Below are 21454 nucleotides of genomic sequence, written 5' to 3'. Positions count from 1 at the left end.
CCCCCACAGGAGACGAGTGGGTCTAGAACCTCAGGGTGACCCTGTTTCTGCAGGATACACTCAGGGCTGAGGTGCCACTGGGGACCTCATGCAGAGGGGACTGCAGTTAGGAAGCTGGCTTGCTGACCATGCACACACGTGGACATGCAGAATCGTGGGGGCCTCGAGCCTCCTGACCATGAACGTGGGCCTCTTGGGGCTGGCTCTGACCCCAGAGAGCTTGCTGGGCACACCAAACTCCAGAGGAGATGTGACATTCGTAAAGTGAATTGGGATTTGAAAAAGTCGTGTTTTAATAGCACAAAGCCTAAAAAGAAAGAACTGGAGAGCATGAGGATTGTCACTCTGTGGGGAGAGGGACAGAGCTCCAGGGACCAGGGGTGGGTGCTCCAAGATGCTAGCAGGACCCCAGCATCATGAGAACACAGAGTAGGCTCACCTGGCCACTAGGACAGAGCGGCTGTTGATTATTTGGGAAGAGTGGGTCACGTGGAATATTCCTGGTATGGGGGAGGGGACACAGCCATAGCTGTGGTCTCCAGGGCACACAGGAGGAACGTGCCTGTGTCACCACTGCGAGAACACTGCAGCCTCTGGTAAACTTCACCTGGGGGCTGGGGGCACAGGGAAGATGTGGGCCCCCAAATATCAGCCTCCAGCCCAGCCTCCCCTGTCAACTTCCAGCTGACATCTGAGGTCCATCCCAGACTCACGCAAACCTGACCCCTTGACCTTCCTCCCCAAACCAGCTACCTTAGGGATAGCAGCTTTTTCCCTTGGTTTGGGCCTAAAAACAGGCCACCCTTGCCTTCTCTGTCCCTCGGACCTCTACCCACACCAGAATTGACCTTGAGATTGTGTCTGGGGTCCTGCCTGACGGTGGAGCCCAGATGGTGCAGAGGCCTTCTGCTGAGCCCCAGCCTCCTGGGCTGCTCTCAGTGTGGCAGCCAGCCTTGTCCTGGGGACCCAGCGCACCCACTGTGCTCTGAGAGACCCTGGAGGACCCCCCTGCCTTCCCCACCAGTAACCAGCTCGCTTATCTCATGCCTGCCCTCATCCTTGACCTCCAGCCTGTTTCCCACTACCAGGCTGCCCCATCTCCTCTGCTAGGGGCTGTGGCTACCCTGCACCGCTGGGCCTCTCCAGCCCAACCCCTTCTGCTTTTACTTCCATAACTGTCAGCTCCAGGGCAGGGACCTCTCTTCCTGGGCACGTCTTGGGAGCCTGTTTGGGACTGGCCCGTGCTCTGTGGATGTGTGCATGATGGGCTCAGGGACAGTCAACCCTAAGGTCCTCCGCCTGGTGGAGGAGCTACAGGGGAGCATGCTGGGGATGGAACAGAACCACGGCTCCACCAGGTGGGAAAGGACAGAGGAGGGGCCTTTGAGCTGGACTTTGACAGAAGCAACTCCCTGAGGTGTTCAGGTTGTGGAGGGGCCCTGTGGGGCCAAGACACAGGCCTGCCCAGGTGCAGCATGATGCCTGTCCACAGCTGGCATGCCAAGAGCTGGGGCTGGTAGGGCCCAGGTTCCCACTCCTGACTTGGCTGCCAGCATCTGAATGTCAGGCAGAGGCCCTGATGGAGAGCTGAGAATTCCTAGGGCTGGCCCGTCTCTGGCCCCACCATCCAAGTGTGCTAGCTGGCCCAGTGCTCTAACATGGGGCACAGTTAGGACTGTGTGTGCAGTTTTAATGACATTTGGAAGTTAGACTTAATCTTTTAGAGTCACATATATGCATGTATACACATGCGTGTGTCTACATCAGCTACAGCCCTGGTAGTGATACCAGAACAATAATTTGATCACAAAACCAGTAATAAGCTTCAATAATAGATGTTGATATTTGAACAGTGATTTATTTTTTTCCTCAGAAAGATCACCATAGGGGCGCCTGGACAGCTCACATGGTTAAGTGTCTGCCTTCAGCTCAGGTCGAAATCTCAGAGTCCTGGAATTAGCCCCGTGTCGGGCTCCCTGCTTAGCGGGGAGTCTGCTTCTCCCTCTGCCTCTCCCCTCGGCCCACCCCTTGTGTGTGCACAGCCTCTCTCTCAGAATGAATAAATAAAATCTTTTTTTTTTAAGGGAATAACATAAAATGAGAAAAACATGTGAGGGAGATCCAACTGTGTTTATATTTTTACTCAGAAGGAAATCTGGTCAAGAATTATAGATGAAAAGCACGTGATAGTGTGAATTGGAGCAGAAGGAAGCGTGAGCCGTGAACCTCAGCGACGTGGCTGACAGACACATGCTCACGTGCTCTGTGCTTCTTGCAGAGCACGGCAGCAGATGAGGCTTATTTCATAGCCAAGGAGATTCTCGCTACAGAAAGAACATACCTGAAGGATTTAGAAGTTCTCACTGTGGTATGAAACCAAAGTTCCTTTATTACTTTGTCTTCATTAATACTTCCTAAATCTAACCAGAGCTGGAAGATCCCTCCTGAGAAGGAGCTCTTGGCCTTCATGAGACGTAAATGTTTATGTTTGGTTAACGTAAATGTTTATGTTTGGTTAAATATATTTGCCTTAAAGTGTATCGAAGGTCAGAATATTGTATCCAATGTTTTTATAAAACTAGGAGTATCCATTTGAAGCTTTTCACCCAGAATTGTTTTCTTATAATGTGAAAATGGGTGGTCTGCCAAGAGGATAAGCTGTAGCACTGATTGGGCTGTCCCAGTGGGGACTCTGGGGTCAGTGCTGGGTGTCCCTGTGGCTTCAGACCCTCAGGGGCAAGGTCCCTTGGTCACCCTGACTCTTCCTGCAGTGGTTCCGCAGTGCTGTGGTCAAGGAGGATGCCATGCCCGCAGACCTGATGACCCTGCTCTTCTCCAACATAGACCCCATCTATGAGTTCCACAGAGGCTTCCTGCGTGAGGTGGAGCAGAGGCTGGCGCTCTGGTAACACTCTTCACACACGGGCGGCCCCTGCACTGGACCCCCACGTGGGACAGCTCTACCCTGTCCCTGTTCTCAGGAACTTCCCAGCTTCAGAAACTAATTCACAAGAACCATTGTTTCATTGAAGTATATTTTTTAAACTTGGGGGAGGGGTAAACTTATAACAGCTACTTTTATTCATCCTTTTCCAGAAAGGAGAATGAAAGATGTAAGTCAAAAGTAGATGATCCCTTTTTTTGCCGATTACCATCTTTTAGAGAATGATCAGATGTTAACTGTTTCTGTCAAATATGGGCCTTCCACCTCAAGCATCTCATTGCCATTCTGTCTCTAAACTAGGACAGCCAGTCACACAAGCATCCACCAGAGTAGAGTGCACAAGCTTTAACAACGTTTTGACCATATTGTTCATTTCTACTCCAGGGAGGGGTCTTCTGACACCCATGTCACAGGCGGTCATCAACGAATCGGGGACATCCTGCTCAGGAACATGCATCAGTTAAAGGTAGTGTGGGTTGCTATGATGACTCTACCCCTAGCAACTGACAGTGCAACCTCAGCATTGTCCCCAGGACAGCGACACCCACAGGACAGCATCCTCCTCAGGGCAGCATTCCTCCCCAGCACAGCTTTCCCCTCAGGACAGCATTGCCTTTAGGACAGTTTTCCCCTCAGAGAAGTTTACTCCTCATGACAGCATCCTCCCCAGTACAGCATTCCCTCCAGGACAACATGCCCCTCAGAGTAATTTTCTCCTCGGGACAGCATTCCCTTTAGGACAGCATCCTCCTCAGGAAGCTAGGATAGCAGGATAGCACTCCCCTCAGGATAGCTCTCCCTCAGGACATTATTCCCTTCAAGAGAGTATTCCCCTCAGAGCAGTTTTCTCCTCAGGACAGCATCTCCTGGCCCCCAGGACAGCATTAATCTCAGGACAGCATCCCCCCACCTGCAGGACTGCATTTTCCTAAGAGCAGTTTTCTCCCCAGGACAGCATTCCCCTCAGGACAGCATTCCCTTCAGGAGCGCATTCCCCTCAGAGCAGTTTTCTCTGTAGGACAGCATTTCCTTCAGGACAGCATTCCCCTCAGGACAGAGTTCCCTCCAGGACACCATTCCCCTCAGGACAGAATTCCTCTCAGAACAGAGTTCCCTCCAGGACAGCATTCCCCTCAGAGCAGTTTTCTCCTTAGGGTAGCATCCCTCTCAGAGCAGTTTTCTCCTCAGGACAGCGTTCCTTCAAGACAGCATCCCCCTCAGTACAGCGTCCCCTCAGGACTGCATTCCCTTCAGGACAGTGTTCCCCTCAAAGCTGTTATTTCCTCAGGACAGCATTCCCCTCAGAGCAGTTTTCTCCCCAGTATAGCATCCCCTCTGGGTCAGCATTCCCTTTAGAGCAGTTTTCTCCTCAGTACAGGGTCCCCCTCAGCACAGTTTTACCGTCAGAGCAGTTTTCTTCTAAGGACAGGTTCCCCGTCCCAACAGCATTTCCCCGAAGACAGCATTCCACTCATGACAGTATTCTTCCAAGAACAACATTCCCCTCAGGACAACGTTCCCCTCAGTACAGTGTCCCCCTCAGGACAGCATTCCCCTCAGCACAGAGTTCCCTGGAGAACATTCCCTTCAGAGCAGTTTTTCCTCAGGACAGCATCCCCCTCAGAGCAGTTTTTTCCTCAGGACTGCGCCCCCTTCAGGACAGCATTCCCTTCAGCTCAGCATTCCCCTCAGGTTTCTGTTCCCATCGGGATACCTTTTTCCTCAGGACTGCATTCCCATTAAGACTGCAAATCGTCGGGACAGAGCCCCCTCAGTGGGGCCTCCCCCACAGGACAGCAAGAGAAGGTGTAGGTGCTATGGGCTGACACGCTTGACGCCGGCAGATACTTCAGGACAGCATCCCCCTCAGTACAGCGTCCCCTCAGGACTACATTCCCTTCAGGACAATGTTCCCCTCAAAGCAGTTTTTTCCTGCTTTGTCCCACTGCACCCACTCCATCCACGAGCTGGAAGTTCTCACAGGTGACACCCGCGAGGGTGCAGTGGGACACCAGCCCCCCACTGACCAGTCCGTGTGCAGCTGCTGCCTCCCTTGCTGAGCTCAGCAGCCTGCAGTGGGATGTGCAGAGCCTGTCTAGGCCAGCATTGGGGCTTGTGTCCACACACCTGCTGGCTCATAATGCAAGGTTTTTCCTCAGAGGTGATAGGACTCCCTCAGGTAAAGTGCCAAAGAAAGTACAAACAGAATGACTCAAGGTCAGCAACGTGGCAGAAGCAAGATGTCCTTTCATCAGGACCAGTTGTCACAAGTGTTGCAAACAATGGGGCCAGCTGTGGTTTCACTGTTCAGGGGTCTTCCTCTGGCTAAACAAACCTGGGGACAGACCTGCCCCACTGGGTGTCCATCCTGGGGCGGCCTCGCGGCATCCTGCCCAGAGACTCCATCCCACTTTTATGTCTCCGGGCCCGCAGGCCCTCATGTCCACTCACCAGGCTGCCTGCCACCTCCAGCCGAGGCCTATGGCCCCTTCTGCCTGATGCAGCCAGACTCCCGACTTACACATAGGCTCTGTTCCAGTCCTAGAGACCGAGGGACCCACAGGGTCACTCAGCTGTGTCTTCAGGTAGCCCTGCTCAGAGCCGCCTTTCTTACCCGGAGCCTTGTTTCGGTTTTCTCAGCCAGGCGGTAAGTTAGTCATTCCCATCTATCCTAAAACATCAAACTACACACCATCTTCCTGAGGCTATCGCACCCCAGACATTATGTTTAGTGATATTGGGAAAACAAATTGATGTCCTGTTAAAACCTTCCAGGAGGTAAGGAGGGACTGGTTGGGTTTAATATCTAAGACTCAGAATCCATACACGTGTGTTCTTGGACTTGGGCTGTGAAGACGTTGGCGGTGATGATTCCCTCTCTGGTGATGGGGGCGAACCCCCACCCTGCTGCCTGCAGCCTGCAGCCTCTGCGAGGGCAGAGCCAGGGTAAGAGGTTTCCTCCCTCCGCCGAGCGCCGCTCACTGGGTCCTTTGAGGCAGGTTCTGGCCTCAGCCCTTTATCCGTCCCGGCAGGGGGCTGAAGCCCTGTGTCCCACGGGGCGGTCCCTGGCTGCAAGTGAGCCCTTCTTCCCTGTTCTGCCCACAGGGACTTCCAGCTTGTGGGTGACACCCGCACTGGGCAGGCTGTCCGGCGGCCCCCCCTTGTCCACGGCTCCTATCCTAATGGGCACCCCTCTTGTGCCTCTGCAGGGGTTCACCAGCTGCTTCCAAAGGCATGATGAAGTCCTGACAGAACTGGAAAAGGCCACCAAACGCTTGAAGAAGCTCGAGACAGTGTACAGAGAGTTCGAGCTCCAGAAGGTCTGCTACCTGCCCCTCAACGCCTTCCTGCTGAAGCCCATCCAGCGCCTGCTGCACTACCGCCTGCTGCTGGGCCGCCTGTGCGCGCACTACGGGCCAGCACACCCCGACCACACCGACTGCCGCGGTAAGTGGGGGGCCCAGCTGCGCGGGCAGGGGCCGCTGGGGCTTCCGGGCTGGGGCCTCGTTGCCCGTGGGGAGGACAGGGTGTGCAGCGTCAGCCCGCATGGGCCCGGGGTGCTGAGCGCTGGTCTCTGCTACTGGCTGTGCTCCAGCAGGTTGTTGGGGGCAGCTGCACGGGGCAGCCTGTTTGGACTGCACATCTGTGGTGTAGGGAGGGACTCCTGTCACCTTGGAAGGTCAACTCTTGCTCTGAGGGCACCCCCCCAACCCGGCACATTGGGGGTGCAGGGCCACTCTCAGAGTGACCTGTTGCCGGGAATGTTTCTGTCCTCCAAGCCTTGGCTCTAGAGTGACCATTTGGGTCAGGATGGCCTGTTAGAAGTTTCTGATCTAGATGGACTTGGTCATTTTTTGTGTTAAAGAGACAGAAGAACATAAACCTTGAGCTCTGAAACCTACAGTTGGTTCTAGTTGTGTCCATCTGGTGCTGGAGGTTTTTACGAGTAAGTGTTCGGCTCTCACGGGAAGATGAGCGATGACTCAGCTTCTTCTCACTGGTCTCCCCTGGTCCGAAAGGAGTGTAGATAAGATGCTTTCGGATGGGTTGCAAGACATCTTCCTTTCTCATCATCCTGAAAGCAGGTGTTTTCTCTCTGCTAAGAGGAAGGACAAAATCGTTAGAAATGCTTCCAGGCCTTTTGAGGGAAACCTGAAGTGCAGTGCCTGTCTGAAGCCCCACCACCATGGGCTAGGTGCTCAGGGCAGTTGGGGGTGGGGGGGGTTGCTGGAGGCTAGAGCGAGGGAGAAGACCTGGCCCTCTTGTCCCCAGGGGGTTCCTCCTGGGCTGGGCCGGCCGTTGCAGAACCCCAGTGAGGCTGCATTTCCGAACGTGCTGTGGAAACGGTGAACATGCCCGAGCGTTGCTAAGCCAGCCACCTAGGTGGGTCTGCTACAGGGTCTGTCGAGGCTGTCCTTCAAGCCCCAGGGGAGCCACCAATGAGGGACATGCTCAGTGGGGCCCTGTCCCACCTGCTCTCCCATGCACAGGCCTCAGGGGAAGCTCGAGCTGGAACCTGTTGGAAGAAAGTGTCTCCCTTAGATCCGGGGATAGCCGAGGCGGCCATGCATTGTCGTTTTGTTTTTCAGTCAGTGTGTTCCAAGGGCGGTGCCCCGCAGGGGCCTGGCGCCAAGCGTGTTGACGATCTGCCAACTGCACGGTGGCTCTGTGGAGACCCAGGCATGGGGGTGCCAAGGGGCCTCAGTCCACCCCAGGTCGGAACTGCATCCCTGGCTTCCAACAGCTTCCAGGGCCAGTGCAGTGACGGTTCAAGCCCAGGTGGCCACTGAGCCTGCTGGCCCTGCATGCCTTGCACATGCAGTGGCTGAGTGAGGGGCACGGGGTGCTGTCTGAGGCAGACACAGGTGAGGCTGCCCTCGCTAGACAAGTGGAACAAAGCAAGTCTCCACCCAACCTCGTGTCCAGACTTGAGTGGGGCCCTGAAGGATGGCAAAGCCGGATGGGATGGGAGCTCAGGAATGTGCGCAGAGCTGCCCCCGGGTAGGACATCTTCCTCTGGCCCTGTGGGAGCATCCCTGGGGCTCTTACAGCAGTTCACTGTGTCACACTGTGCCACACACATCATTTATGGAGGAATAACTTGCCAAGCGTGTCCTTTCTTACCTGACTTTATCCCTTAAAGCCATGAGGCAGGTGTCCTCACCCCACTGGAAGCAGCCAACCTGCAGGGGCAGAGCCGAGGGGGTCCCTCTTGGGACCACCTGGCACTGTGGCCAGGGTGTCAGTGGGGGTCCTGGCGGGAAGACAGCGGACTCTCTGAGCGATTCCAACAAGCTGATCGCAGGGCAGCCTGATCAGGACCACGAACACCGCCCTCAGTGTCGGCCTCTGTGTTCCATGTGAATGAGTTTCCCTTTCTTTTTTTTTTTTATTTTTTTTTTATTTTTTATTTTTTTTATTTTTTATTTGACAGAGAGAGATCACAAGTAGGCAGAGAGGCAGGCAGAGAGAGAGGAGGAAGCAGGCTCCCTGCCGAGCAGAGAGCCCGATGCGGGGCTCGATCCCAGGACCCTGGGATCATGACCTGAGCCGAAGGCAGAGGCTTTAACCCACTGAGCCACCCAGGTGCCCCATGAGTTTCCCTTTCTAATTCTGAACCCTCCTGTCCGGACTGGAACTGTAAGATGAGCACCCACTCCTCCAGTCAAGGAGAAAAGTACAAATGTTTTAAAGATGCAAATTATTTTGTTTTTAAAGATTTTATTTATTTGACAGAGAGATCACAAGTAGGCAGAGAAGCAGGCAGAGAGAGATGGGGAAGCAGGCTCCCCACAGAGCAGAGAGCCCAATGTGGGGCTCGATCCCAGAACCCTGAGCCGAAGGCAGAGGCTTAACCCACTGAGGCACCCAGGTGCCCCAAGATGCAAATTATTTAGCCTTTGAACTACAGTAGGCAATTCTCCCGAAAGAACACAGCTGTGCCCAGAATGTGAGTTATTTACCAAGACTTTTCTTTCCCTTTACCGAGCTTGAGCGTCTGCTAGTCATCAGTTTGGGCTGAGTAAGTCCCAGTTCCGGGTCGTCTGCAGGGACCCCCACCTGCTGCGCCGCCTGCTGAAAACCGTGGATGGCGGTCCTGTGAGGAGTTGGGAGTAGAACATTCCCTGAATTAAAACTTTTAAAATGCCAGTTCCTGTCACAAAGGCGAGGGGGGTTTCCCACCCATGCCCACCTGTCTGGGCACCTGTACTGAGAGGTCTCTCCCCGCAGATGCCCTCCAGGCCATCACAGAGGTGACCTCCACTCTCCAGCACAGCCTCGCCCGGCTGGAAAACCTCCAGAAGCTGACAGAGCTGCAGCGGGACTTGGTCGGCATAGAGAATCTTATCACTCCCGGCAGGGTGAGTGACTTTGAGAAAGCTTTTTGAGATTGTTGCTTAATTGTTTTGTTTTCGTCTTCAGTTCCAGGGTAGTTTACATACAGTGTTCTCCAAGTTTCAGGTGTATGGTGTAGTGGTTCAGCCCATCTGTACGTGACTCAGGGCTCATCATGAGACGCGTGCTCTGAGGACCATCACCTGTTTCACCCATCCCCCCACCCGCTTCCCCTCTGTGTGTTGTCTATAGTTCAGGGTCTGTTTCTTGGTTTGCCTCTTTTCCTTTGTTCATTAGTTTTGTTTCTCAAATTCCACATACGAGAAATCATATGGTATTTGTCTTTCTCTGGCTGGCATATTTCACTTGATACCATACTCTCTAGATCCATCCATGTCGATGCAAACAGCAAGATTTCATTCTTTTTTATGGCCAAATAATAGTCCATTGTACGTACACCACACCTTCCTTATCCATTCATCTGCGATGGATACTGGGGATGCTTCCACGTCTTTGCTATTGTAAATAATGCTGCTATCAACGCAGGGGCGTGTATGTCTTTTCAAATTAGTGTTTCTTTTTCTTTGGGTACATGCCCAGTAGTGTGATCAATGGATCATGTGGTAATTCTATTTTAATTTTTTGAGGGCCCTCCATACTGTTTTCTAGAATAGCTGCACCAGTTTGCATTCCTGCCAACAGTGCATGAGGGCTCCTTTTTCTTCACAACCTCACCAAACACTTTCCTTCTTGTGTTTTAAAGTCATCCTAACAGGTGTGATGCAATATCTCATTGTGGTTTACATTTGCATTTCCCTGATGACAAGTGATGTTGAGCATCTTTCCATGTGTCTGTTGGCCATCTGTAGGTCTTCTTCTTTTTTTTTTTTTAAGATTTTATTTATTTATTTGTCAGAGAGAGAGAGCAAGCACAGGCAGACAGAGTGGCAGGCAGAGACAGAGGGAGAAGCAGGCTCCCTGCCGAGCAAGGAGCCCGATGTGGGACTCGATCCCAGGCCGCTGGGATTATGACCTGGGCTGAAGGCAGACGCTTAACCAACTGAGCCACCCAGGCGTCCCTGTTATGTCTTCTTTAGAGAAATGTCTGTTCATGTCTTCTGGCCATTTTTATTGGATTATTTTGTTTTTGGGTGTTGAGATGTGTAAGTTCTTCATACATTTTGACACTAACCCTGCATCAGACATGGCATTTGCAAATACCTTCTCCCATTCAGTAGGTTACCTTTGTGTTTTATTGATTGTTTCCTCTGCTGTGCAAAAACTTATTTTGATGTGATCCCGATAGCCTATTTTTGCTTTTGTTTCCCTTGCATCAAGAGAGATAGCTAGAAAGATGTTGCTAAAGCTGATGTCTGAGAAGTTACAGTCTATTTTCTTCTAGGATTTTTATGGTCTCACATTTAGGTCTTTAATACATTTTTAATTTATTTTTCTGTGTGGTGTGAGAAAGTGGTCCAGTTTCATTCTTTTGCATGTGGATGTCCAATTTTCCCAACACCATTTGTTGAAGAGACCTCCTTTTTCCCAGTGCATATTCTTGCTTCCATTGCCAGAGATTAATTGATCATATAATCATGGGTTTATTTCTGGGTTTTCCATTGTGTTCTGTTGATCTGCGTGTCTGTTGTTGCGGCCGTACCACACTGTTTTGATGACTGCAGCTTTGTGGTACAGCTTGAACTCTGGGATTGTGATGCCTCCGGCCTTATTCTTTTTCACTTCATTGCACATAATTGAGACGCAAGTCACAAACCACAGAAGTCCGCGCAGTCCAGCAGTCTCTAGCGTATCCACAAGGTTGTGCCATCATCACTAGTAATTCCAGGACATTTTCGTCCCCCCAAAAAGAAAAGCTGTACCTGTTAAGCCACTCCCCACCACCTCCCCACTCTATGCTAACTGCTAATCCACATCCAGTGGCTTTGCCACTCTTGGACATTTCCTATGAAGGGAATCAGCGTGTGGCCTTTTGTGTCTGGCTGCTTTCGCTGAGCACCATGTTTGCTGGGTTCTGGTCAGCGCACCTCCTTTCACTGACCACATCAGCTCTATTCTTTGCACACACCATAGCCTGTGTCTCCGTCCATCTACTGCGGCATACTGGGGCTGCTTCCCTTTTGTGCTGATTGTGAATAATGCTGCTGTGAACATTTGTGCAGGTTTGTGTCCTTGGGTGAACATGTGCTTGCAGTTCTCCTGGGTGGATACCTACCAGTGGAACTGCTGGGTCACATGGTAACTGTGTTTCACATTTTGAGAAACTGCTGGTTTTCCAAAGTTACCGGGCAATTTCATATTCCACCCAGGAATGCGTGAAGGTTCTGGTTTCTCCATATCTTATCTTTGTGCTTCTAGCCATCACGGTGGTATGTAATGGGATCTCATTGTGGTTGTGATTTCCATTTCTCACATGGCTAATGTCAAGTTTCTTGTCATGTGTTCATTGGCCACTCATGTGCCTTCTTCAGAGAAATGCCTATTCAGACCCTTTGCCCACCTTTTCACTGGATTGTCTTTTTGCTGTTGAGGTGTGAGAGTCTTTATCTATTCTGGACCCCAGATGCTTAGCAGAGTAGCATTTGCAGACATGTCCTCTCATTTTGTGGGGTGTTTCACTTTTTCTGTGGTATCATTTACAGCACACAAGGGTTGGGTTTTTTAAATTATTTTTATGAAGTCAAATTTACCTCTTGGGTTGCTTGTGCTTTGGATGTCACAGATGAGATACCACTCCCCAGTCCACAGTATGACAGTTTACCTCTATGTTCTCTTCTACAAACTTCCTGTGTTTCAGCTCTTACGTTTAGATTTGATCCCTTTGTAGTTCATTTATGTGTGGTGTGAGGTAGGGGTCCACCCTCATTTTTTCCCCATGTGGCTATTTGTTGGACTATCTATAGACACAGATGTGCCAGTTTAATTTTTGAACTCTCAATCCTACTCCATGGCTCTACATATCTAGGCTGCTTACTTTGTCACTGATGCCTTTTTGAACTCACTGTCAACAGAAGACACCATGTTTAAGGGTTGCATGAGGTTTCTGTGTCAGCGCAAACATACATGTATTAGAGTGTGGCTGTGTAAGTCATGTTTCTGTGTTAGCCTTGGTAGAAGGTACAGAGAACGTGGGGTTACAAGCTCAAAGAAATGATCTATGCTACAATGTACTGGAAGGTCCTGACCTCCTGGAGTTGGGGCTTTGGTTGGGGGCCAGGACAGCTCCAGTTCCTTTCCCTCCTTGACTGTGGGGCTCTGCGTGGAGCTGCTGGCTGGGAGCCCTGGGGGTTGGCAGGGCACTCGGTGCAGGTGGTTTCTCCCAGGGCCCCTCCCAGTGCGTTAGAGATGGTGGTCCCTGGGAATTGTCACTGAGGGGTAAGGAGAGTAGCCATAGAGCAGGGGTCGGGGTGGACTGTGTGGCCTGGGCAGGTTGCTCCACCTCTGTGACACAGAGGGTCTTGGGGCAACAAGGGTCTGCTCCTTGGCCCAGAACCTTGCATGAAGTAGTTGGGAGGCAAACTCTCACTGCCATAGTTGTTTTTAGCTGAACTCTCTCCAAGGTCTGAGCAGCATGACCAGGGCTCCCGGTCTCCTTGTTAAATATGTGTGTCAGTCAGAGACAGAAACCACACTAGTTATGTGAGCAGAGGAATTTGAGAACAAGGGTTGTTAACTAGGAAGAAAGTTGATAACAAGGCACCAAAGGGTAAGAACTGGGAAATGTCTAGATGAGGCAGAATGCAGGTGCCGCCAAGGGCGGGCCCACAGCCTGGAGGGGGCGAGGTTCGAGGGAAGAGCACCCACAGGCCTGGGACACGCTGGTGCTTGAGTCTCGGTGGGGTGTCAGGTGGTGGAGCTGGCTTCATGAGGGCAGGAACCCACGCAAATAGGGTTTGCGGCTGCAGGAAGAGCCAGGGGCTACAGTCTTCCCTTTGGCCAAAGAAGGTGGGGAAGGTGGTTCTGATGTCAAAGCCACAGAAGCCTTGAGCTCAGAGTCAGGCCCAGCCGGCTATTCAGTGCTGGCACCCTGCCAGGCCCGCCCTCCTCATCTCCGTTTTGTCCATGAGGCTTCTATGAAGTTCTCAGTCCATTTGAGGGCTGGGGTCTTCTGGCAAGTTCTCAGGGTGTGAAGCTCATGCTCCTAGTTATCTGCAAGGACGAACAGATGGGCAGAGTATCCGGAAATTGTCCAAGCCAGAATTCTTTGGAATCACCAGGACTGACACTTCCCGCCATTGGCAAGGGCAGTTAGGGGCCTGAGAGGTATCTGTGCGGGCCTGGACGGTGGCCCTCCAGCACGGATGGGGAAGTGTGAGGTGTGTCCCCAAGTCCTGGGGGTATGATCAGGAGAGGCAGAACCCTCCCCTGTTCCTCTGTGGAAGGACCACCTGGGACACGTAGCACTTCCGGCTCCTCCTGGAGCTCCAACCCCACCAGTGTCCCATCACCTTAGGTTGGAAAGCCCTTGTGGTATTGGGAACCCTCTCTGCCTGTGCCAGTGCTCGGGGGGCAGTGGACGCTTACCACCGGCCATTGTTTGCTGAGAACCAGGTGTTCCATCCTCCTCCCTGCTGTTCTCCAGCTGCTCTGGCCCAGTTTTTCTCAAAGCTGAACTCAGATATCTCTGTGCCTAAGCCTTCCAGGAGCCCAGTAACCTTTCTGTGAGGGCCTTCAGCATTGCCACCCTGTGGCGAGATGGGGCCACTGGTGCTCAGCAGACGGTCTAGGGACTGGCCTGGTGACCAAAGGAACCAGGCAGGAGGCAGAGGCTGGAAACACATGGAGGGTCCTGGGCAGGAGGGTGCCGTCGAAGGGCCAGAGAGGCACTCAAGAAAGCATAAAGGGGGACATCAGCCTGGCCCTCAGCCCGCCAGCACCACACCCATGGAGGTGGCTGGGGATTGGCACCAGAGGACCTCCTCTCTCTCTCACAGGAGTTCATCCGCGAGGGCTGCCTTCACAAGCTCACCAAGAAGGGCCTCCAGCAGAGGATGTTTTTCCTGGTAGGTGGAAAGTGTGTGGTTCTGTTAGGGCGGCCGGTGCTGTGGCCCAGGCGAGCCGCCCCAAGTCAGACAGGAGCCGGGCCGGCAGCAAACACTCCCAGCAAGGGGCCTTCCCACTGGGTCTTCTGAGCGCCTGTGTGCAGGACCCTCAGAAAGCCGGAAGATAGCAAAGCCCAAGTCCCCGTTGCGGCAGGGATGCCACACCAAGCACTGGCTTTGCCTCAGAGAACCGGGGCCCTCCCAGTGAGTTCCCTTGATCAGCTTCCTGCCTTGTGCCACTTAGTTGGCTCCAGCCTGAGCCATCCTGGCCGAGGGGTGACCAGAGGACCAGCCAGGATTCCCCACTGCCTCCAGCTGGTGGGCACTGGGCGCTGGCCCAAGAGACCTGCTGACTCACGTGGTTACTAGGTACCACCTGCCAAAATCATTGAGCGAGCAAACACAGAGGGGAGGGGCAGAGGGAGAAGGAGAGAGAAACTTGAGCGGACACCAGCCTGAGCGCAGAAGCCGGCATGGGGCTCTACCTCCTGACCCTGAGATCACAAACCTAAGCTGAAACCAGTGACTACTAGACACTGAAACTTGTCCCTTGTTTTTAAACTTCTGTGTAATAAAGCCACCCGTCTCAGTTCTCAGATATGCTGCTGTACACAAGCAAAGGGGTCACGGGCAGCAGCCACTTCCGGATCCGGGGCCGCCTTCCCCTCCGCGGCATGCTGGTGAGTGCTGGCACGCTGTGCTCTTGGGCCGTCATGGCTGCGTCCTTGGTGGGCCACGGGCTCTGCCTGTAGCCTCAGCCCCTGAGGATGGGCTTCAGTCCTGTGTCCGCCTCCTGCCCAGACGCACTTGCCACCCCCCGCCCACCCCAGGGAGCCTGTCCTTCAGTAGGAGGCGCAGAGAAAGACCCGAGTTGGGTGCTCATGGGGTGGAGCTGACACAGCTTCTGAGAGAGAGACCTGCCCCACTTGTTCTAAAGACTGCAGAGCCTTTCTTCTTGTGCTTGTAGCTCTTCTCCTGCTGGTACCTGTATTCCCTTCCCGTCATCCCACCTTGTTTCACGCACATGCACGTGCACACGCACACCTTCAGAACGGGAGGACAGCATGGCCATGGACAAGCCTGCTGGCTGCAGTTCGGGGCTGGGCTCGTATCTTCCCTCCACGAGGTGGGAGCCAGCCCCGGGGAAAGGTCACGTTCACCTGTGCGCCGCCGTAGCAGGCCTGGGCCACTGGTGATCCTGCTGCACAGCAAGCCCTCTATCCACACCACATGCCTGTCACATGTCCGCGTCCCCATTACAGGTTCGACATAGCAAGACACTGTGTGTCGCTGACGGGCCCTTCATTTTAATGTGATGCTATTCCTCAGCCTTACCCTTTATGCTCAGTGCTTTTCGTGGCCTGACGAAGACCCTGCTTGACGGTCCGAGAGAGACCCCTACACACACATAAACACTCTCTCCACTTGCCCTTGAGTGTAGACCTGCATTCAGCCTGGAACCCATCCTTGGGAATAGTAAAGAGAGGAGGCCAAGTTCAGGTTTTTGCCATAGAGATGTACTGTTGGTGCAGACCATGTCACGACAGGGAACCCCTGGCCCACATGTCCACAGGTAAGGGGCTGGACTCTGCTCTGTTACACTTGGCCAGTCTGTCTCAGTTTCCACCCTCTTCTTCAAGGGTGCCTTCCGTTCTCGGCCCTCCATGGTCCTTAGCACTGTCCCTCTTTCCACTGGGCACCTGAGCCAGATGTCTGTAACGTTTGGTTCAGCTCTCTTGGCCCTCAGCAAGAAAGGGCCTGTTTGAATGATATTTGCAATTGCCAGAAGCACTTCCCATCTGTTCTAAAGTTTACTTTTAAAAATGGGCTTTCATCATAGGAGAGAATGGACAGTACACAGTAAGAATCACTCAGGACCAGGCCACCCATAATCCGCACTGTGGGCAGCTTGCAACACGCCCTCCGGTCTTTGGAAGGAGCTCGACCTTCCTGGCAGCTGCAGTGGTTCGTCCTGGGGTCTCCTGAGCTTGTAACCAAGGCTCGGGACTGAGTTCACGGAGAAGAACGGTAGACAGACAAGCGGGAGGCCAGCTTTCCTGTCACCCTGCACTGGACATTTTGGCTCCATTTAGTTTTTCAGAATTAGAACACCACTGGCTGTCTTTTGACACCTCCCTATCTATGCCTACAACGTGCTTTTTGAGCAGTGGGTGCACCGGCTTTTGAGGCCCTGAATTGGACCGTGCATCACTTAGGCAACTGCACCACCCAGCCTTCCAGCTCAGTGCATCCGAAACTGTCTTCCCACAGCCTGCGGGGGACAATGGGGTGCTCACCCCTCACCTGGGCCACTCGGGGGGTGCCACTGGCCCTTGGACGGTCAGTGAGGCTGACGGAGTCCATACGTATCCCCTGGAGTCTGGGGTCACCCCCTGGGGTGGTGCCCAAGTATGTCTGTCACTCTGGTCTCTTTTTGTGGCATGTTTTTAGACACTGGCCTGCTCTCAGGGGTCCCAGATCCTTCCTCCAATTTGTAATTCCCTTTTATTTTTCCTGCAGTTTGGTTTTCTCTTGTAGCACTGAAACTCCACTGGACAGGCACTGTTTGTCTTATTCCTGGGACAGCATCTGGCACAGAGGGCCTGACAATACCTGTTGAGGGAGAGAAGTCGGGCATCTCTGTCGTCCTGTCTGTCCATCTGCTCCTTCAGGGTTTCTGTTTGGGGTGCAGACTGCAAAGTCCTTCCCCATGCCAAGATCACACTGGCACTTTTTTTTTCTGACACATTTACAGTTTCATTGTTCTCACTGCATAAATGGTCTCCGCATGTCCCCTTGGGTGAGGCTGGACTGGGCCACACAGCTTTCTTCCCATTGGTGCAGCTGCTGTCCTCATGGAGACAATTGCCACCTTCTCACCTGGGGTTCCTCCTGGGCCTTCTGTTCCATCTCTCTGTGCCAGCATCAGCACATTCTTCCAATCCACGTGTTCTGGGGAAGAGTTGCTCTGTAGGTGAATAAGTGTGTCCCTTATTTAACCTCCTTTTTAAAAAGTGCTTTGTTGCTCTCAAGTATTTAATTCTTCAAAATAAACTTAGGAATCATTTGGACAAATTCCTTCAAAAACCAGCACATATTTGCATTGCATCTACATGCTAACTAGGGTTAGGGAGGACAAACATCAACCTTTTCTACTGGCCACTGCTCCTGCCCTTTTCAGAGCTTGTGTCCCATGAGGCCTAGCGATGGGCATTTCCTGGATCCCACACAGGCTCACTGTCCATCCTGGGACTGTGACTGGCCAGTCCCGGGGCCCAGCCAGCCAGCCCTCAACCTGAATGCAGACGTAAGGGCGACAGCTCCTGGCTTTGGAGAGAGGACCTCTATTGCGTTTACAGCTTCCTCCTGTTTCTATAGAAGAGCTATTATCAGAAATCACACGTAGGATCTTAGCAAAGGCGTGTGCAGCACGTCGAGATGTCCACCCCTTCCCCATGGACCCAAGGACAGGGCTGAAACAGCCTCGCTTTTGGAGAACCTTACTCAGTCCCAGGACAACTTCCTGCCCGTGCTTTGGGCTGAGTCAGGTGGTTATTTTATTGGGGAGTTATTTCAGTCACTTACAACTGAGATCAGTCGTGGAAGTTTCTCTTTGAAACTGTTAGGTTTGGTTACCAGGTTTACAAAGTGAATTGTCCAACTCCTCTTTTAATAATGAAAATGCTCAATATTTTTTCCTGTGCTTGACTTTCAGCTAATAGTGCTGGACCCACCGGTGAGTAGTTGGGTGCCCTGTGGCCCACAGCTCACCCACCTGGGGGGCAGGTGCCATGGCGCGGGGCCCCCCGTGCTCCTGTAGCCCCTTATAGTCAACGTAGACTGGCGCAGGGCTTCCACGTGCCTGCGTCGTGCTGCAAGCACGGGTCCCACCCGCCCTGTGCACGCTCCAGAACTTTGCCTCTTCTCCTGCCATAGGTAGAGGAAGGTGAGCGTGAACGGTCTGTTCCCCACTGCTTCACCATTTGTGCAGCTCAGAAAACAGTCGTGGTGGCAGCCAGGTACGAGCTTTCCTCGTCTGCCCCCCCTGGGGCCCAGGGTGGGGGCTTCCCAGTCATGATCTGGGTCCTCCCAGAGTTGAGAGTGTCAGTCATAGAGTGTGTGCCCCCTCAAGCCCCACTTGTTATGGGACCAGGGGAGCAGCTTCTCCTTGGGTGGGGAGCTTATGACAACTGAGAGTGTCCCCACAGAGTAGCCACGGTGCTGTTGAGCTGCCCCCCACCGAGCCTCCGTGCATGGGCCCCCACCCATGGCAGCCCACACGGATGGGCTGCCTCCCCTAAGCATGCGCACAGAGGCTCCCTCAAGACCAGGCCCGTCTCACCTGCATCCCCAGAGCAGGGCTGTCAGCAGTAGCAGCCGCTTTTCCCAAATCTCCTCTCAGGTGGGGAGGAGGCCTGAGCCCAACGGTGAGCAAGTGGCTCAGTCTCTCCCCTATGGGAGCCAGGGTCCCCAGCACCTCCCCGAGCAGAGGCTTTCCTCCTCCTGCGTGGGCAGCTGGCTCTCAGCTCCCACCCTGTGGTGTCCTGACTGATGTCCCAGCTGACGGCAGCGGGCACAGGACACACACACCCCCAGCAGCCAGCGCAGCCAGACAGGAACCAGCAACCAACCCTGGATCTCAGCACCTGACTCGAAAGTTGTTTCGGGAATCCACCCCCCTTACAGAAGCCCCTGTTCTGGTGCCCAGTGGTTGCCTTCCCTCCTCTCCCGCCCCCAACGGCTCCCAAGGGGATGCAGGGTTGGCCCCCAGCGGCACTCCCAACCTTCTGTCTTGCTGAGAAGGGGGCACAGCTAGGAGTCCCTGGTGGCCCAGCTGAGCCAGCTCTGAGCCTCACCCCTCTCCCCAGCACTCACCTGGAAAAGGAGAAGTGGATATGTGACCTGAACACCGCCATCGACGAAGCCAAGAGCAGGAGTGGTCAGTCCCTGGTGCTGCCAGGCGGCGTGGTGTGCACGCCTCCCTCCAGTGAGTTCTGGCCAAGTCGTCTGAAGAAACCCCCTTTGCATTTAAGCTTCTCGACATTTTTTTTTTTTTGGAGCACGCAAATGGGGAGGAGGGGAAGGATATAGGGAGCAGCAGACTCCCTGCTGAGCACAGAGCCAAACATGGGGTTCAATCTCATGACCCTGAGATCATGACCTGAGCCAGAGTCGGACCCTCTGACTGAGCCACCCAGGTGCCCCTACAAGTCCATTTTCTTGGTCACAGGCCTCCTGCTAGCCCACATGCTCTCTCCACAAGTAAGGTTCTGGGTCCCCCTGGGGTGGGGAAGGACTGTGAGCCCTTCTAGCAGAAGCATCGTATGGTCTTGCCGCCTGCTGCTGACCTGGGCCCTAGCGCTCCCTGGTTCCAAAGGCCCCAGCCCCCCTGCAGAGCCCCAGTCCAAGGGCACCCCTGGCCCTACTCGCCCCCTGTTCCTATCTCCTCTGACAGTGGCCTCCTCCCCCAGGATGCATGGAAGTCGTCGCTCCGGAGCAGGAGTCCGAGGATGCACACGGCTCTCTCGGCTCCCTGGAAGGCCAGGGGCAGCCCCGGGCCAACACCACAGTGCGCGTATGCTGGTACCGAAACACCAGCGTGTCCAGAGCCGACCACAGCGCGGCGGTCGAGGTGCGGCTGCTCTGGGCTCCCCCTGCTCATGCCAGCCGATGGGGAGGGCTTGGGGGGGGACTCCCACGCCAGCACGGTCTCCTCCTCTCCCCTTGGGCCAGAAGCCAGTTAGCAAGTCCCCTACAGCAGAGCGTCCTGGGAGGCCACAGGGCTGCGAGCTGACCGTCCCATCAGGGCTGCTGCCTCCCCTCCAACGCCTCTGAGGGGAGGACTCCAGCTCTGGACTCCAGCCCTTCAGCTCTCAGACTGCCTCCCACTCAGAGTGGTTTCTGAGTTCCCTTCACACCTGGGCCAGGAGCAGCAGCACCGGGTACCAAAGCCTCCAGAGCCCTGGGCTTGCCCTCCAGCAGGGGCCTAGCCTGCACACAGCCCCCTCTAGTCTGGGGACAGGCCCAGGGACAGCCCCCTCACCGCCCCCCTCCACCACCCCCAGCCTCAGCCCTGACACAGGCCCTGTGTCTTGCCCCACAGGGAGGGCTCTAAGGAGAGAAAGGTCACTGGCAAAAGGGTGGCCATCTCTGGGTCAGGACTCCAGACTCCTCACAACACCGGGCCGAGGGGCAGTGCACTCCTGCCCTGCCCGCGTGGATGCCACGCTCAGGGCCAGGAGCTGGGGTGCCTCATCAGAGCCGCGTTTCCTTGGCTCCATGTGTGTGATGGTCTGTGATGGTCATGGCTGGAGTTACTGTAAATAAGGAAGAGAAATGTAGTGACCTTCTATTTAGTGCCTGGAATTCATTCTCCAGATTTGTAAACCTCCTGCCGTTAGAAGGTTAAACAGGCCAACAGACCCAGAGCATGTGGAGGGTGCAGCTGCACCCAGAGAAGCGAAGTCTGGGCCTTCAGTGAGAAAGGCCAGAGGGGTGGACGTGCCTTCTGGGGAGCAGGTGCTACTCGGGGCGGAGTCCTAGGACACGGACCGGGGCCAGCAGCTTTTTATTTTCCTGCAGAATCAGCTTTCAGGGTATCTGCTAAGAAAATTCAAGAACAGTAATGGCTGGCAGAAGCTCTGGGTGGTCTTTACCAATTTCTGTTTGTTCTTCTACAAAACTCATCAGGTAAGGGTGTTCAACAGGACTGCCCATGCCCCTGGCGGACGGACCGCACATTCTTTCAGCTCCTTCACCCGTGCCCTTAGGGCTCCCCAGGCCCCCCGAGTAGGGGTAGCCAGCCATCAGGACAGGGCAGGGGGTGGGGACAGCTGCTGCAGATACACATGCCCCCTTGCAGGACGACTACCCCCTGGCCAGCCTCCCGCTGCTGGGCTACAGTGTGAGCATCCCCAAGGAGGCTGATGGTGTCCATAAGGAGCATGTCTTCAAGCTCCAGTTCAAATCCCATGTCTACTTCTTCCGAGCAGAGAGCAAGTACACGTTTGGGAGGTAATTCTGGGGTCTGTGGGTGTCCCCCAGGGTTCCCTGAGCGGCTGCTGAGCATGGCTTCTAGGATTTTCGCTAGTCCTGGCTTTGTCCCATTCACTCC

General features: G+C 54.1%; 1 protein-coding gene across 5 annotated transcripts in view; it reads left to right on the top strand.

The window, feature by feature from the left end:
* Positions 1–21454, top strand: part of FARP2 (FERM, ARH/RhoGEF and pleckstrin domain protein 2) — a 110954-nt gene that overhangs the window by 88683 nt on the left and 817 nt on the right. Inside the window, exons 15-27 of one of the 5 annotated variants that reach the window (XM_080798350.1) lie at positions 2279–2368; positions 2772–2905; positions 3329–3410; positions 6154–6391; positions 9176–9306; positions 14233–14301; positions 14931–15020; positions 18056–18076; positions 18277–18359; positions 19209–19327; positions 19812–19972; positions 20923–21030; positions 21203–21354. In XM_080798350.1, coding sequence (XP_080654476.1) covers positions 2279–2368; positions 2772–2905; positions 3329–3410; positions 6154–6391; positions 9176–9306; positions 14233–14301; positions 14931–15020; positions 18056–18076; positions 18277–18359; positions 19209–19327; positions 19812–19972; positions 20923–21030; positions 21203–21354 — 1478 coding nt within the window. Of the gene's footprint in view, positions 1–2278; positions 2369–2771; positions 2906–3328; positions 3411–6153; positions 6392–9175; positions 9307–14232; positions 14302–14930; positions 15021–18055; positions 18077–18276; positions 18360–19208; positions 19328–19811; positions 19973–20922; positions 21400–21454 lie in introns of those variants that run through there. The other 4 variants (XR_013966537.1, XM_080798351.1, XM_080798349.1 and 1 more) reach the window with 4 other exon arrangements.

Source organism: Martes martes (genome assembly GCF_963455335.1).
Source record: "Martes martes genome assembly, chromosome: 3".
NCBI classification, from domain to species: domain Eukaryota; kingdom Metazoa; phylum Chordata; class Mammalia; order Carnivora; family Mustelidae; genus Martes; species Martes martes.
The sequence above is the reverse complement of the archived record's forward strand: the minus strand, read 5'-3'. Positions and strand labels throughout refer to the sequence as shown.